General features: G+C 47.7%; 4 protein-coding genes across 4 annotated transcripts; 3 read left to right on the forward strand and 1 right to left on the reverse strand.

Annotated features, from left to right (window-relative positions):
- Positions 1–6794: 6794 nt before the first annotated feature.
- On the forward strand, positions 6795–8759 carry ANOM_000131 (putative R3H domain protein; the record flags this gene model as incomplete). Its single annotated transcript, XM_015545389.1, has 3 exons — positions 6795–7136; positions 7201–7744; positions 7828–8759. 3 exons carry the CDS (start codon positions 6795–6797, stop codon positions 8757–8759), a joined length of 1818 nt encoding a protein of 605 aa, XP_015412419.1.
- Positions 8760–10098: 1339 nt separating this feature from the next.
- Positions 10099–11680, reverse strand: htz1 (histone H2AZ). Its single transcript, XM_015545390.1, has 3 exons — positions 11404–11680; positions 11022–11091; positions 10099–10941 (listed from the first exon to the last, which is right to left on the reverse strand). The coding sequence occupies exons 1-3, from the start codon at positions 11500–11502 to the stop codon at positions 10694–10696; spliced, it is 417 nt and encodes a 138-aa protein (XP_015412489.1). The 5' UTR covers positions 11503–11680; the 3' UTR covers positions 10099–10693.
- Positions 11681–12294: 614 nt separating this feature from the next.
- On the forward strand, positions 12295–13389 carry ANOM_000133 (PHO88 family protein; the record flags this gene model as incomplete). The annotated part of the gene is made up of 3 exons (XM_015545391.1): positions 12295–12418; positions 12521–12681; positions 12740–13389. Coding segments are annotated over 3 exons (663 nt in total), but the record flags the coding sequence as incomplete, so codon positions are not given.
- Positions 13390–15120: 1731 nt separating this feature from the next.
- Positions 15121–16729, forward strand: gpdA (glyceraldehyde 3-phosphate dehydrogenase GpdA; the record flags this gene model as incomplete). Its single annotated transcript, XM_015545392.1, has 8 exons — positions 15121–15192; positions 15310–15373; positions 15434–15447; positions 15578–15641; positions 15720–16188; positions 16236–16394; positions 16463–16633; positions 16694–16729. Coding segments are annotated over 8 exons (987 nt in total), but the record flags the coding sequence as incomplete, so codon positions are not given.
- Positions 16730–16752: the final 23 nt, after the last annotated feature.

The following is a 16752-nucleotide window of genomic DNA, read 5'->3' on the forward strand; positions in this document are numbered from 1 at the left end:
TTGGAAGTATGTTTACTCTGTTATGTCCTACATTTTATGACTTATCGTGTGCTATATTCTGAATCACTCCTTTGATATGTATGGACTGTTTATGTTTGGGCTGATATTCCCATGTTACTCCCCGGAGTACTTCTCCGATAATAACTTCTATGAGTAGTCGAATTCAACTGCAGACATCCAGCATATATCTAAACAGAAAGACCGAAAAGTAGTTTGTTCTCCTTACGAACCAGACCCGTCCAAAGTCCAACTCACGCACCTAAACCCAGAAATTATATATCATACCATCGAAACCCAACCCCAAACTCAAAACGTCCCAAGAGACAAGAACAAAAAGCAAAAAACAAAAGCAGGAAAAAGCAACAAAAGCCAACCCCGACCCCCAAAACCACCCATGCCCAAGAGCACGCACGAGTCGCACGACGTGTTAACCCTCCCCTTACTTCCCGCCAGCGAACAGGAGGGGGAAGGGAAAAAAAAGCAAAAGCAACGCACCACCCACCCCCCCCGGAATCATTGCATGCGAGTACGTGGCAAGCGATGCCTGAGAGTGGGAATAAAATTTCCAAATCTCCATAGAGACCGAGGGAAGCAACGACTACGTACTACTAAAACTAAGGTTGTGAACCTAACTTAGGTGAGCCTAACCTTACCTTGCCTTCCGTCCCAGAGGGATGGATGGATGGAGGGATCTTCGGAGTTCAAGGTTCACGGCTAAACCCTGTTCTTGACTTACGTGGTGGTGACTTGGTAGCTACTAGCTACTGGCTACCTGCAGGCAAAAGCAGAGATAGGAGACTTATTCAATGTGCCTTTGCTGCGAGATGGAGACTTGGATTGGAGGTATTCCGGGTGTTTCTGATGTACTCCGTACTTTTGCTTACTTTGCTTTACTTTGCTCTATTTGATCCCCCTGGGCGATCTTTGGTCAGATTGGAAAGTGGATAAGTTGGATGGAGAAGCTGATGTTAAGCTCCATGAGGACTGAGTGTGTCAGTGATAGGTCAAGCAGAATAGAATTCTCTCAGAGGGCAGGGAAGGAGACTCAAACACAGAGGAATGGAATGTAGGGGATAAATGCCAACAAAACAGATAAGACGACAACAGAGTAAGTACGGAGTACGTATCGGCCGGTTGCTTCATCGATTGAGACATAATAAATCCAATGCTGCATCCATATATCATTTATCTAATCTAGGATCATCATCATAGTGCAGCTGACAACTCTACTCCGGTCTCAATCAGTAGTTCCAACAAATGGTGAAACAGCCGTGTGGTACGACGTCCATTCCGGATGCTCTTCCATATTAAACGAAATAAGTTTCGAGGGAGAAAAAGAAATGCTGGATGACATACTCCTCCGTGATCAAAACAAAAGCCTGTAAAAGTCAACCAACAAGAGCATTCAGAAACCCTGCAAAAGCCAAGGGCCAGAATCACCCTTACGTCCTACATAATCCCAGGTACTCCAACCAAAGGCTGACCACCATGCATTGCAAATCTCCACCAAGTCCTCCCCAACGGGCGAAGGAATCTGATATCCATGTATCCGCGTAGACCCTTGCATCCGTGACCAAGGTTTGGGAGTCGCGGCGAATTTAGGCCCCACTAGTTGCTGACCGGACAGAAGTACGGATCAAGTACTATATGTAATTGTAATGGCTACGATTCGGATAAGGCTACCTTTCTCCGAGTCGGGTGTAATCCTTTTTACGTTTTCTTTTATTTTTATTTTTATTTTTATTTTTTATGTTTTGGGCCAGGTTCCCGAAAAGACGGAAAAGTGATACATAAGATAGTGTGTTGATTGGCGGACTATGTGGCTTGCTGATTGCATACATATGTACCTTAGAGTATGCACATGCACGGACTACATATTGGAATCCGAGCAAAACAGAAGAAGAGGAAATATAGAAAATAAACCAAGGAAAAAGACATAAGGAAAGAGCCAGAGTCGAAAAATTATGAACTGCTTTGTCAAGTCAGTCGAGCATTTCATATCTCGAACAATAATCTTGCTTTTTCCGCGGAGAGATAGTAGACAGAGCTACACAGACAGCTCTGCGATGATATCGGCTCAAAACTGATAGTTGTTTCTACAAAGGGCAGATGTCTTGGAATGTATGACTTACAGGTTAATCATTGCCTGAATCGCATTGGGCGTATGTGCACAGGTGTCCATGTCTGAGGGAATTAAATGATAAATCCGTTTCTTTTTCTAGCATCTTTTGCCACAGGTAAAATAATCCTGTCAGTGCTCGGCTACCAGTGGCTGCTTCGTGGGTGAGACTAAGGGGGTGCAAATAAAAAGAGCCAAGAAAATAAGAAAAATAAGAGAAAGAGAGACAGAAATGCAGAAACGAAAACGAATCAAAGAGGGCAGAATAATACACGATATGCTAGGCCCTAATAGTATAAAATGCACACACTGAAATAGGACAATTCAGCCACTTATCGCGGACAACAGACAGAAGAGTTGAGTTTCCAATACAGTAGTGCTTCAGATTTGTCATATAGACCACACCAAAGTGGGTGCATGAGATACGTGCTGGCCCATCCGACGGATTACCACTCATCTCCGTCGGTAGGTCCAAACTCGGACAATCATAAAATAAATTCGCTCCTCAAATCCATATGATCACGTAAATGTGACCGATACATCAGCCGCCTATAGGGAAGGCTTCCAATCAGCACCCGGAGGTGCGCCTTAGCAGCCTCCTAGTACTTTTTGAGGCCCCATAATGGTAGATGCCTGCTATTATTCGCTGTGGGAACAGACTAAGAAGATTCGATAGACGTCGCTTCGCTCTTAGTTCAGTACGGGATCACCCAAAGACCTCCCCGGGCCACACCATGGGACCAGCTGGGAGCTGCACCGCGGGTGCCCAAGCTTAAGGTGCAGGAATCGGTCAGCTACTACGTACCTACCATACCTTAAGCCAGTATATCCCGGGACTAAGCAAGGCTCATAGTACCGGATACACCCGCACGTTTTGACAGGTGATGGACGACGCTACTTTGAGTCTTGCGCGAAATCAGGGACACCAAAGCAGGATGGTGGACAAGGAACACACCCACCCACCAAAATGAAGAGAAAAGAAAAGGAAAAGACCACGAGAACAAGGAATACGATATCGGACCGGGACTCTCAGGAGAAAGGCGCGAAATCTGAGGTCTCCATCCGACTGGTTCTGGTGACACTCTAGTGGGTTCTAGCTTGGGTGTTAATCCCAAACCGCCGAATATTAGACTAAACCTTTCCCCATAGTCTGCTAGCAAGTGCGGATTTGCAGCGGATCCCAACTGACTACACCGTTTTCGTCCTATCGGGTAGTGATAGTTCTTTCATTATTCGTCGGAAATGATGGATCATGCCTCGCAATTTCTCGCTGGAAAAGGGGCGACTTATCCTGCCATCGAACCTCACATGAGCTAAATGGTTAGGGAGCGGAAGCCAGAAACTTGCGTGTCAGGTAGATAGCATCATAATAATCGCATGTGATAATAATAGCCACGGGGAACGGTATCGAGCACATCCGCTACTAATAATAAAGAGATGGCAAATATGTTGTCTTGACGTACAGTCCAGTCTCCCAGGGTGAGGGAAAAGGTCACGGACAGATGGGGGAGTTGGGTGTTCATCAGGGGTTATCTCCATCCCCGACAGACGACGCACCGACTCCTGAAATATTTTACGGTCATGAATCATCAGGTATAGCAGGATCGATTTCGGCGACGTTGCCAGCCTCACCGCCCGCCATCGTGAAGATGGATGACCTGAGCCCAAGCACGTTGGCAATCGCAAGAATAACAATCTTGACAAGTTGACATCAAGACGGCCAAGAGCCGGCGCGACAGCTCGTGTGGGCGGTGGACGACTGTACCGAAGCTCCCCTGTTCGGAGGTGGTGAATTGGTGTACTCCGTAATGGAATCATTACCCACCTCGAGCGGATCCCAATCCACCTTCTAACTAAGACTCGAAGGATGCATTGGAGCTCCCACGCCAGAACCGTCAAACAGGAACCTTTCGGACGGGTGGACATGGAAGACAGGGACTAGTTAGTCGTTAGGGACAAGCTAACTGAACACGATGGCATTTGGTGGCACGGAAACGTCCCGACAAAGAAGACAGAAAAAGGACTGGATCTTCAAGGTGGTTCGTGTGAGTAACTCCATACTGGAGACCCGTTTAAGGAGTTAAAGTAAGTTTCCCAAGGTTAGTTCCCCGTGCCGCCCGAAGGAGAAAGTGGGAAACCGTGGAAAAAGAAAACAAAAATACCACAGAAAAAGGAGGGGGAGGGGGAAGTGCATGTTTTATTTTTCGGTTTCTTTGTCAGGAACCGGCAAAAGAAAAGCTGCGAGACAATTCATCAGTCTATTGAAGGTTTGAAACATGCAAATAAGGTCACCACTGGCGTGGGTTTGGTAAAGTTGCCGGATAGAAATCAATAATCCAAGGAACTTGGTGCAGTGGACGACACTGTGATTGGTGTAAGGGCAATGAAAACACAGAATCCGAATAATCTAGGGGATATTAACTCATATATGCCGAGCCAGAAATAATGAAGCTAGAAGGCCTATTAATAACGGGAAGGAATACGAAGAACGGAGTAGACGTGTTCTAGAAAGAGAAATTGAAGCAAGTGGCCTTCTGGATTCCTCATTCCCCAGGCAGTAAGTATCCCTCTTCATTTAGGGGAGAGGGGGGTAAGAGTACTCGAAGGGGAAGTTGAAGGAGGGGGAAAAGGAGCGCATGGACATGATGATACCTGGCGCAGTTTAGTTTAGTACTGCAATTCAGGTACAGTAATCTCAATTCAATACCTTAGTACCTGGCTCTTATGGGACTAAAAGAACAACTTGACTAAGGTGTAGGTAAACTAGTACCTAACTGAGGATGGAACAGTCAACTGCCGCATACATAAATGATGGACATCAGAAGCCCGGACAGTCCAACGACAGATTGCATTTCTTCTTGCTTCTTCCTGTGTTTCAATTATTGTTGTGAAACATATTATTACTTCCTCTTCTACCTATTTCAACTCACCCTTTACATGATTTTATAATTGTCTCCCTCTTGCCCACATACACTTCCTGGCGCAAGTCCTCTCTACCAATAGGAACCCAACTCCCCTTTTGGGCAAAGCCTCAGATTCCCCATTGTATTATAATTTGTTTCCACTTCCCACCTTTTTCCTGAGTATTTTTTGCCTCCGCCACAGCTGAAGGAGGAAGGGTTTGAGAAAAGGATTAAAATTACAGTCGACAGACAGGAGCACACCAAAGAAAACCGAGAAAAGATATAAAAAGAAAGACCAAGAGGAGATTGCTTATAAAAGAAAAAGCACGGAAGCTTTGAAGGGCGATTGCTTGTGAGTGACTTGACCTTCTGCTCTATCAATTTTCTTTTGGAAATCAAAACATTCAAACAACCACCAACCAAAAGGGAAAAAAGAAAAAGAAAAGAGAGAGGGAGGGAAAAAACAATAAAACATAGAGAACACACCACATAAACTGAGACTAGTGAGAACAGTTTCTCCCTCTCTCTCGTCTGTCTTTCTTTTCCCCGTCGTCCCGTTCCCCATTTTGGATCAATTACGGGAATCCCTTCATCCCATCCACTATCCTTTTTAGTGTGTCTGTCTGTTTCTCCCTTTTTTTTCCCACACTATTTTTTTTTTTTTTTTTCTTTTGGGTTTGATTTTCAATTATCATTATTTTTGTTTGCTTTGCTTCTGCCCTTGGTGAACTGGACAAGACAGGGGTGTGTGAGTTGACTGTGATTGCAACGATCTCAAGCCATACTGGACACAGACTGGATTGGGAGAAGAATTTCATTCTAACAGATCGACCAGCATTCTCAACAGATCTTACACCGTCAAGCCCGCCATTACCATCAACGCAGACCGATCTATCCAATTCGTCGACTTGGCGGATCCGCGGAAGGGCCGACCAGACCTAACTAAAGCGGTCGCCGTGTTCCGGCTTTTCTGCGTGCCGTTTGGCGTGCGTGCTTTCCACACCCCCAATAATCTCCCGGGTCACGACCTCCCTGCCTGAACCTCCAATCTCGACTCTGAGATCAAATTACTGTTTCCATCTTTTCGTTGATTTCCCTTTTTCTCTCCCCTCACCACCACCGGTCCGTCAACCTCGCCCATACTCCAACCCTCTTGGGCAACTTACTCTTAATCCCGGGTAGTGGCAATTTTTATTTCTTTCCTTCCCCCCTTTAACCTTTTTGTTATTTTGCTGCTTTTCTTTTTGTATTTTCTTTTCCGTGGCCGTGTTTCTTTTATTCTCTTTTCTTTTCTCCTCGCATTATCTCACTTTTTTATTTCCCTCGATTTTGAGTTCTCCTTGGGGAGAAGGGAAAGAAAAAGTTTCCGAAAATTTGACGCCTGAGGAACGCCTGGCATTGATGACCAAAGCACCACGAGACAAGCAGTTGTGAGCGGTTTTGTGTTTTTCGTCTGATTTTTGACTGCTATTTTGGCTGGACTTGTTTCCCACGCCAACCACAGATCCCAACCCGCCGTGACGTTGGTGTCTAGAACCATTATTTTTTTTTCCCACCCGCTTTCAAGTCGAGAATTTGGTCCACCTTCGACAGCGCCGTTCGCATTCTGCCGGTTGTCTTCGATAAGTGGCTTTCTTTTGTTCGGTCGCTCCTATGTTTGAGTAGTCCGTTCACGCTATTGGGATATTGAAACGGGATTGTTGTGTGGTGGATTTTTGTGCCCACATTCTAGAGTTTGGTTGCCCGTCGGGAATTCGTTTGTCTTAACCGCCATGAGTTATCAGCAAGCGCAAGAAATGTATCACGACAACCCAGCACGTTCTCCTGGCTCTCAGCGCCACCAGCAGCCCTTGCATCGTCAGCCTTCGCGACAGTTTGACGCGTACGGCCCTATGCCTGTAAATCTGTACGAGGATCCTATGTCTCGCTATGAGACTGGCCGTCTGGAGCGTCTGAACCCTTCGCTGCACAACAACAATTATGCCTACGATCTTTCCGGTTCGCAGACTTGGAACCCGAATGGCTTTGCCAACCCTCAGGCTCTTGGAGCCATTCGGTCCGCCTCCACCAGCTTGAAGACTACGTCTCGCACAGGAAGGTCCGGCTTGCCGACGGTAAGTACAGTGTCGCAAAACTCGAAACGACCCAGTGCATGGTTTGACTAATACATGAGAGTAGACCTGGCTTGACCAGCAGCCGGGTATGCCTAGTACCTTTTCGAATCTTGGACCTGGGCCTCTTCAAAGCAGCGCGATGCGCCCAGAAGCATCCGCATCCTCGGAGGCCGACGATGAGTTGATTCCGACGGCCATCGTTATCAAGAATATTCCCTTCGCCGTTAAGAAGGAGCAGCTCGTGCAGCTGATGACTGAGCTGAATTTGCCGCTGCCGTATGCGTTCAACTACCACTTTGACAACGGCGTGTTTCGGGGACTGGCATTCGCAAACTTTACTTCTGCGGAGGAAACAGCGACAGTCATCGAGGTTCTGAATCATTTTGAGCTTCAAGGGCGGAAGTTAAGGGTGGAGTATAAGAAGATGCTGCCGCTTCAAGAGCGCGAACGCATCGAACGCGAGAAGCGCGAACGTCGGGGCCAGTTGGAAGAACAGCATCGGCCCATGGCGACCTCCCAGCTTCAAACCCAGAGCTCCATGTCCTCGCTGACTTCCCATCTTCCCGCAACATCGCCATCGCCCGTCTCTCAGCGTGGCCAGAAGCTAGGTAAGTTTTCTCTTAGTTTTTGTTTTCGATGACGCCCGTGTTTTCAACGATGGCTAGCGCTAATCACACTCTACTTTTTGCAGAGGTCGACTTGAATGACAGCACAACGCTCTCGTACTACTCTCAACTTCTCCTGTTCAAGGAAGATACCAGTCGGGACACATTGGTTTTCCCATCGAACCTTTCCCCAGTTCAGCGTCGCACCGTCCACACTCTTGCTCATAACATGGGCTTGGGTCATGCTTCTCGTGGATCTGGGGAACAGCGCCAGGTGCATGTGTTTAAGGTGGCTCCTGGCACCAATGTGAGCCCTCCATTGTCATCGATTCCTGCCGCAGTCCAGCCTGCCGAAACAGCTCGTCGCGGACTGAACCGCGCAGCGACGATTGATTTTAGCGAAGCACGAAACGATGGTCCTGCCCCCTACAACACCCTGCGGGGACAGGCGTCAGGGTTCCTTGGTGTTCTCGATTCCCCAGGCAATTTTGGCAATGCCCAGAATCTGCGTGCAGCGAAGTCGTTCGCCGACTTGCGTTCCTATACGCCGTCGCCAGTACCTTCGTCCGCGAGCTTCCCGGCGGCCCTGCAGTCCAATGGCGCACGTCTCCAGCATTATGATGGTGCCACCAGCGGCGCCTCGAACACCCCGACGCTTACGCCTGCCCCATCTGGATCGTCTCTGGGCATGCCGCGGGATGATAATTTGTTAGTGAACAGTCTCAGCAGCCTTTCTCTGGGAACTGGAATTGGTGGGCCTAGCTCAAGCCCACGGAGATTGCGGGGTATGTTTTCTTGGGAACAGCCGGAAAGTCAACCTTCCAGTGCTGGACCCATCGGTAGTAACCGATCCATCGGAGTTGGATTTGACGGACAGTCACAGGAGCGCGTGCCAATTAGGCAGCCGAGAGGCCCCCTGCCCGAAAAGGGCCCAGGTTTTCGACGCCAAAACGGACACCAATCGCGTGGCAGCGACGAATTGCGGACCAACTCTGGCGTGGAAATCATTGTGGAGTAAACAACTTTGACGGGAGATGAAAAACGACGAAACTTGTTAGATTGCTTTGCCGCAAGACGCATATGACTCTTATATCACGAGGCCTGATCCTGTTCTGCGATTATTGGCTTACGATTCGATGAGGGATGACGAGATGACACTCACCAAGAGAACCACAAAAGAAATTTCTCTGATCTAGCCAAGTTTTAGACGTTATTTTGGGGCAGCCCAGCAGGCATGCTGTTTAAACGGACTATATGTTTCTCTTTACTTCTCGGAACAAAATAAAAAAACGGAAAAAGAACGAAAGCTCCTGAATTTTTATGAGACGCGGGGCGCCTTCCAGAAATCTTTGTTTATCTATATTTTATTTCTTCGCAGTTTGTGTCGGCGGAAAGCAAAATTTTTTTAACTTACAGGAAGATGATGAAAGGACGAACAAAAATACCGATGTCTTTTTACCATGGCAAGAGAGATGACATACCAGCATTTGCATCTTTGGATTACTTTGTATATGGGGCGCCATGCATTGTTTAATGTTTGCTTGTTTCAGTCTCGACCATCCACGCTATACGCTCTTTCACAGGCATCTGAGCCTCTGCCAAGTGAATTAACGTGCTTGTTGCCGGGATCTCTGGATACGTTTCTTTCTCTTTGCTCCCTTTTGGCTTGCATGTTCAATTCAGCTCTGGCCTGCAATGTGTGGCGTGGCAGAACGAGGGATTGTGACAAAACAAGTTTGGGTGGATTTTGGTGTCTAGAGAACTGACGCCTTCTATGGACTGAGTCCTATTTTACACTAATAGGTACTCCCAACTCCAGGGTGATTTACACTGATCTAATGAGTCCAGTCCGTTTCCCTGTCGTATGTCCACTGGAAAGGTCCGGTCTCCGGATGCAACCAGATCTCTACTTTTTCTTCGCTTTCCTTTTAATCGCCCTTGTATTGTCAGGGCCTTGTTTGAAATATGCCTTTTATTTCCCGAAATCTTCTTTCTCCGTATTGCTTTAGTACTCTTGTCTGCTAAGATCGCCAATAAATGTATGTTCTACCTGATTCGCATAATTCCGACCTGTAAAACTATCAATTGGTTACAGTCCCCACCAGCCCGTTCTTTCCACGATGCGAGTGAACGGGCTTCGAACAGTCCAATCATGGTTGACGTTTCCCATGATGCATCTCTTCAGCGGCAAAACTGTATCACTTGATACTGCCCTTGACCTCTGATAATAGCAAGTAAATTACAAGAAAACCTCTAGGTGTAATTATGTATAAATCCCTCTCAATGTTATAAATAGTCGGGAACTCCTGGCCCCAGATCATGGTTCAATGTTTGGAGAGTACAGACATCCTGTAGAATACCGGGAGAGTATGGCCTGGCTTTATCTTTTATTTAGCTTCTCGCGAAAGAGCAAACTATACTCGTACAATACAAGTCCGTCAAGTTCAAGAGAGACATCGTGGTAATGGTAACTGAGGTGGATAATTCGGAAGCACTCAACACCGTCAATCAATTAGAATAAAAGTTCACTGGGAAAAAAAGAATAGGGGAGAAACAATAGGGAAACAGGAAAGTTGAAAATAAATCGAAAATAAGCCCACTACCAAGATATCACCCTTTTCCCATTACAGCGCCCTGGTATTTCGAGACAAACGGTATGAACGGAGCAGATAAGAGGAAAACAGAGCACCAGAGAGAAAAGAATCGCGAACTGCAGCGTCGTAGGGTAGGGAAGAGTAGAGATTGGGGATGCGTCTGTTGGAAATCCCTGTCATGAAAGATGCTTATTCATCCAGTTCTCCCTTTCCTCTTTGAATGTTTCTTTTTTCTTTTGTCACTGGTCGGAGTTGAATTAGAACCAGCTAAAGGTCGATCGCTGTAACAGACATATCCCGGAGTCCTTTTCAATCGTCATCATTTCAAACGCCATATTCGTGGGGTATCCGCCGTAAATTAAGCCTCAGTCTTGTTTTTCTTCTTCTGCTCCACCTTCAGCAGCAGCGCACGGTTAATGCGTGGCAAGACACCACCGAAAGCGATGGTGGCGCGGATGAGAGTGTCCAACTCTTCGTCTCCACGGATAGCAAGCTGCAAGTGGCGGGGGGTGATACGCTTGACCTTGAGGTCCTTGGCGGCATTTCCGGCAAGCTCGAGAACTTCAGCAGTCAAGTACTCCAACACGGCGGTAACATAGACAGCGGCTGTTAGTTGGTTGTTCGTTAGTGATGCGCATGAAAGATGACAAATCATGGCTACATAGTTTGCGACTGATGAACCTTACCTTTAGCGCCAACGCGCATCTTATTTTGCGTGTTGTTCTTCAAGAAACGCTTAACACGACCACAAGGGAACTAGAAGCAGACATTAATCAGTACTTATGATCGATCGCAAAAGGTTTAAATTTAGTGTGCAATTGATGAAGGTCTTCTGGAAACGCCCGAATGTCCCACTCCTGGCGACACCATGGAGCCCTGACTGCAATCATTTGACATATGCCACGTAGGATTGAAGACGAGAAAGAGGTAATACACCAGAGCGAGGGGCAAGTGAGAAAGGGAAAAAAAAGTTTCGAGACCAGAGGCTTCTCACACGCTCCCGCAAGTTGCCGGGCATAGCAGCAACGCGAGTACCGCAGGAACAACAAGAAAGATACGTCTACTGACCTGCAGACCGGCCTTTGCGCTGTGGGACTTCTGAGCCTTCCCCGCAGAGTCCTTTGAACCAGCCTTGCCGCCGATAGACTTTCCCTTTCCACCAGGCATTTTGAAAAGCGTCGAGATTTAAGGTCGCAGAGATGGAAATGTCGCGTCAAATGGGTGTTTGAAGTGATAGAGCACGATGGTGGACGTTGAAGCGATTCGATACACCAGCGGCACGCGCGTTGTTGATGGATGAAGGAGTCAGAAATGTCAAAGCCATCCTGGTCGCTAAAGACGGCGTTGAGCGCGAAAGGGCGCTAGTCCTGATTAGGAAACCCAGAACATCATCTTAAGTCTCCAGATGATGGAGGACGTCTGGAAGGTGAGCTTGCTGGTCAATTTAGTGACACGAACAAAGCAGCTAAGCAGTGTTCAATTGCAAGTGCACATCCAAATGATGGCACATGGTCTGATACAGTGTCCAAAAGGAAAAGAGAGTTATAGGCGTTAGTGATGAGGGCCTGTGCCATAGCTGAGGAGTCACTCAGTAGCACCTCTGCTCTGAGGAAGAGTAAGTTATTGGGTATGAGACATAGTCTTTAATGTATTCTGGCAGTGTGAGAACCTTGTCCAGAGCTTCTGACATTGTACAGAGAGGCTGTATAGTGGACGTTCATCAACAGCACAGGATCACTGTTGTCGTTAATAGCGAAGGGTGCAAAGCATGATGGTTGCTCAGTGCATTATCTAAGCAAACAGGTGATTTAGATGCCTTATTACTGTGATTCTATCGCCTCAGGCTGTGAACTTGTGGCAATTTGCGGGAATCTCTTTTAGGCGTAGTTCCTGTCACGTGCCTCAGTGCCTATCTGGACAGCTGTCCGACTTCCCCGGGGGTCCAGTTCCGCAGTTTGAGGAAGATTTTGTCCCTGCACGCGTGCCAATCCTTCACCCATCCGCTCAAGCTATTCGCGCGCTGCTTCTGCTTCGTCACAAAAGGGTCACTCAATACTGCAGTCAACATGGTGTCTCCTCAAATGTAAGTAACTATGTGCCATATGCTGTAGCTATTGTTTAAATATCTGCGACAAACGGTTTACTCTACGTTGGAACATATGCTTACCATCAATCAATCACACAGTACCAACCTGGCCATCATCGTGGTGGCCATGCAGCTGGCCAAGAAGATCCCTTTTGATGACCCTGATGTTCTTCTTATCGTCCGTGGCATGTATGTCTTGTCCAACGTGCTTATCTTGGGTATCTATCTCTACACGCAGTCCAAGATCAAGAGCAAGAAGGGTATGTCCACGCTTTATTCTGTGACCACCGCAAATAGGTAACTGATTGGTGCTACTAGATATGGCTACGTTGAAGTACGTGGAGCCCGCTCCTCTCGGTAGCAACGAGGAGCCCCGTCCGGTGACCACCACCAACATGGAGTACGACCAGGGGCAGTTGCGCCAGCTGTTCAAGGGACAACTGATGGGTGTCGGTATGATGTGTGTGATGCACTTGTACTTCAAGTACACCAACCCTCTCCTGATCCAGTCGATCATTCCCCTCAAGAGTGCTCTGGAATCGAATCTGGTCAAGATCCACGTCTTTGGAAAGCCCGCTACTGGTGACCTCGCGCGCCCCTTCAAGGCTGCCAACAGCTTCTTGAACCAAGGTCAGATCAAAAGTGACAAGGCTTCCGTTGAGAACGCGGAGAAGAACTGGAGGGGTGGTGTCAAGGAAGAGTAGACAGTTGGTTGTTGTGGACAGCATGCTAGAGTACCTAGTACACGGCTTTGCTCCTTCTGTATTCTATAGATGCGATGTAAATTGAGTGGGAGCAGGACCAAATTGGAATCCTTTTGCCTTGCTGAGATAATGTTGTTGGTACTTTTCTCGAGGAAAATATTAGACATGCATCTAGTCGATCTTTGTGATTGTATACCGTTTTCTTCATAGGTTGATAGAGAATGGCCCGCAACAAGGCTTGAGATACCCGCATGTGCGGTTTCTATTACTCTCATCTGATTTTAGTATGGCCCTTGTCCTGCAATTACTATCATGCCATGGACTCGACGTAAAACAGAACGAGCAGTGAAGAAGTGTATAGACGTCAGTGCTGTGGCTATATGTATGGAGTAGGTTGGGTCGAACATGGAGACGCTAAATCCATGGCCCAGTCTCAACAGATCTACCCTTATCTAGGACATGTTAACTTTACTGAGTTCTCCAGATGGCGAATCAACTGACAGATGAAACACTGGTGAGTTGCCAAGTTCAATTTGGAACTCAGAAAAACCATGATGGTACGTTGACATGCCACACCGTGGTCCGACCTAGCCTGCAAGTGTACTGATTCTGTATCTTAATTGTTGGATATTATAGCTTAGTGGCCATGTTGTTATGCTGTCTCACCCTCCTTTCCCACGGGTGTGGGAATGGATTGAGGGTTGGATGATGGATGACCTTGTCAATGGTTTAGATCGACGATTTGTTTTGATCTAGACGCCGGTTACATCAGAGTGGGGTAGAGTCTGGATTGATTGATGGCTTGATACTGAGTCTGTAATCGTATACTGCATGTACTGTACTCCGTAGCGGCGTCTAGTATAAACAAGATCTGAGGGTATTATGTTTAGGCTAGATCGTTTCAATTGGACTAAACTAGCCATGTTTTAAGTGGATGTCATTCAACATCGCCTGACTGTGTGACATGACAAGCACATTGAGTTCATCTCATGACGTTTTATGTGTTTTGCATGCATGGCGAGTGATACTTCCTCCAAGGTATCAAATCACCGAGAAAGAGACAAGACTATTGGCTCAAACCCCGAGTACAGGTTCATGCAAAGTTCTAGATTGGGGATCCAGGTTCCCCAACAAGGCGGAAAATTTGAATTAGAATTTTTTCTTCTAAAAAGAATAAACAACAGTAAAAGATTTCCAGAAGATGATTAATTGAAAATTAAAAAGTACCAAACCATGACAAGCGCGTGATCCTCATTTGCCTACCGGTGAATCTTTTCAGGAATCAGGAGAACAGAAGAGGCTAAGATGAGATCGCTAAGCCATGATGTGAGTGTTGAGAGGGAGGAGGGGCAGTGGACCATAGTTGATCCGGTCCGATATGTCGACCTGGAAACGGAAAGGTCAAACCGAGTGCCCCTCATTTTTCCATTAAGCTTGGGTGGGATGCGGTGGTCCAATGTAGGTAGAATTATGTAGTACTGTGTATGGCCAGATTGGAATTACATCATGCCCCTCTATGGGGATGCCTCAGGAATGGGCCCCCAGGGTATCGTTCTCCCCTCAATTGTTTGAACTACGGAACGAAGGACAAAAAGATAGAGTAATAGCCGGGATCGTCTTCCTCGTAGCCTAGGTAGTACTGACCCCTCGATCCCGAAAAGTTGGCAAAAGATTCACGAGATGGTAGGATTGAGTACCCGGCATGCTGGGTTTGAGGCACGCTCATTGGCCAGACCGGTAGCTGCCGAGGAGAGGCAGAGTCCCAAATATCGTGAGTCTCCTGCTTTGCCCGGTGTATGAAACCGGAAAGGGCTGCTGAGACCTGGGGAGCGGCGCAAGCCGGGAAAACAGCTGACAAGGACCCGTTTCACTCTGGATCTTGAGGAGAGCTGGAGCTTTTGCCGCGTCTGTCCGCCCGGTGACTGGATTAGTGACCTGGTCGTTGCGTCAGTCAACATCGCTCTTTTTTATCTCCCCCTCCCCCGCCGTCCGACTTTTCTCCCCTTTTCTACTCTCTTCGTATACACACCACTGCAATCACTTTATCCCTTTGTCTTCTTACTTAAAGTGAGTCGTCTCCCGTCCATCGTCCCCTTTGCATCTTGTATATCAGAGCCACTTCCTAGTGTCTACCGTTTTCCTTTCCACACAGATTGACTGACAGCTACCCCGCCAATTTAACAGACACATCCAAACAATGGCTGCCCCCAAGGTTGGAATCAACGGCTTCGGTCGTATTGGCCGTATTGTAAGTTGCCCATCCTTTCTACGACATGGCAATACTTCATTGAGACTAACAAGATAACAGGTCTTCCGTAACGCGTAAGTGATCCAATTCGCCTCCCAGGCTATGGTCGGATCCTCCATGGTCCAGACCGGTACCCGATCAATGGGACTGCCCACTCTAGCCTTTTCTACTGGGGAAAGCTTCTAACTAAGTGTTCTTGTACAGCATCGCCCACGGTGACGTTGATGTTGTTGCTGTCAACGACCCCTTCATTGAGACTCACTATGCTGTACGTGCCTCTCATGATCATCCAGAGTGACCCCTTATTGGAAAACGTCCTTGAACTAACTAGATATCCACGCTGTAGGCCTACATGCTCAAGTATGACAGCACCCACGGTCGCTTCCAGGGCACCATTGAGACCTACGACCAGGGCCTCATCGTCAACGGCAAGAAGATCCGCTTCTTCGCCGAGCGTGACCCTGCTGCCATCCCCTGGGGTGAGGCTGGCGCTGCCTACATCGTCGAGTCCACTGGTGTTTTCACCACCACCGAGAAGGCCTCCCTTCACTTGAAGGGTGGTGCCAAGAAGGTCATCATCTCCGCTCCTTCTGCTGATGCCCCCATGTTCGTTATGGGTGTCAACAACAAGGAATACAAGTCCGACATCAACGTCCTCTCTAACGCTTCTTGCACCACCAACTGCCTTGCTCCCCTTGCCAAGGTTATCAACGACAACTTCGGTATCGTTGAGGGTCTCATGACCACTGTCCACTCCTACACTGCCACCCAGAAGGTTGTCGATGCTCCCTCCTCCAAGGACTGGCGTGGTGGCCGTACTGCTGCTCAGAACATCATCCCCAGCTCCACTGGTGCTGCCAAGCTGTCGGCAAGGTCATTCCTGCTCTTAACGGCAAGCTCACTGGTATGGCCATGCGTGTGCCCACCGCCAACGTCTCCGTTGTCGACCTCACCTGCCGTACCGAGAAGGCCGTCTCCTACGAGGACATCAAGAAGACCATCAAGGCTGCTTCCGAGTCGGGTGCCTCAAGGGTAAGCTCAATCCTTCGTTTATTTTTCCATACTTTTAATATTTACTAACTTGATTAGGCATCCTCGGCTACACCGAGGACGACATTGTCTCCTCTGACCTTTGCGGAGATGCCCACTCCTCTATCTTCGATGCCAAGGCTGGTATCGCCCTCAACGACCACTTCATCAAGCTTGTCTCCTGGTACGACAACGAGTGGGGCTACTCCCGCCGTGTTGTTGACCTCATTGGTAAGTCATTCCAGGCTTGAGCCCGGACTTTCTGAACTTTTGTTAACGGTTCTCTTTTAGCCTACATCTCCAAGGTCGATAGCCAGTAGGAATCAGGACGGAGACCAGAAACTAGAAGT

The sequence above is a fragment of the Aspergillus nomiae genome (assembly GCF_001204775.2).
Source record: "Aspergillus nomiae NRRL 13137 chromosome Unknown contig00002, whole genome shotgun sequence".
Taxonomy (NCBI): Eukaryota; Fungi; Ascomycota; class Eurotiomycetes; order Eurotiales; family Aspergillaceae; genus Aspergillus; species Aspergillus nomiae.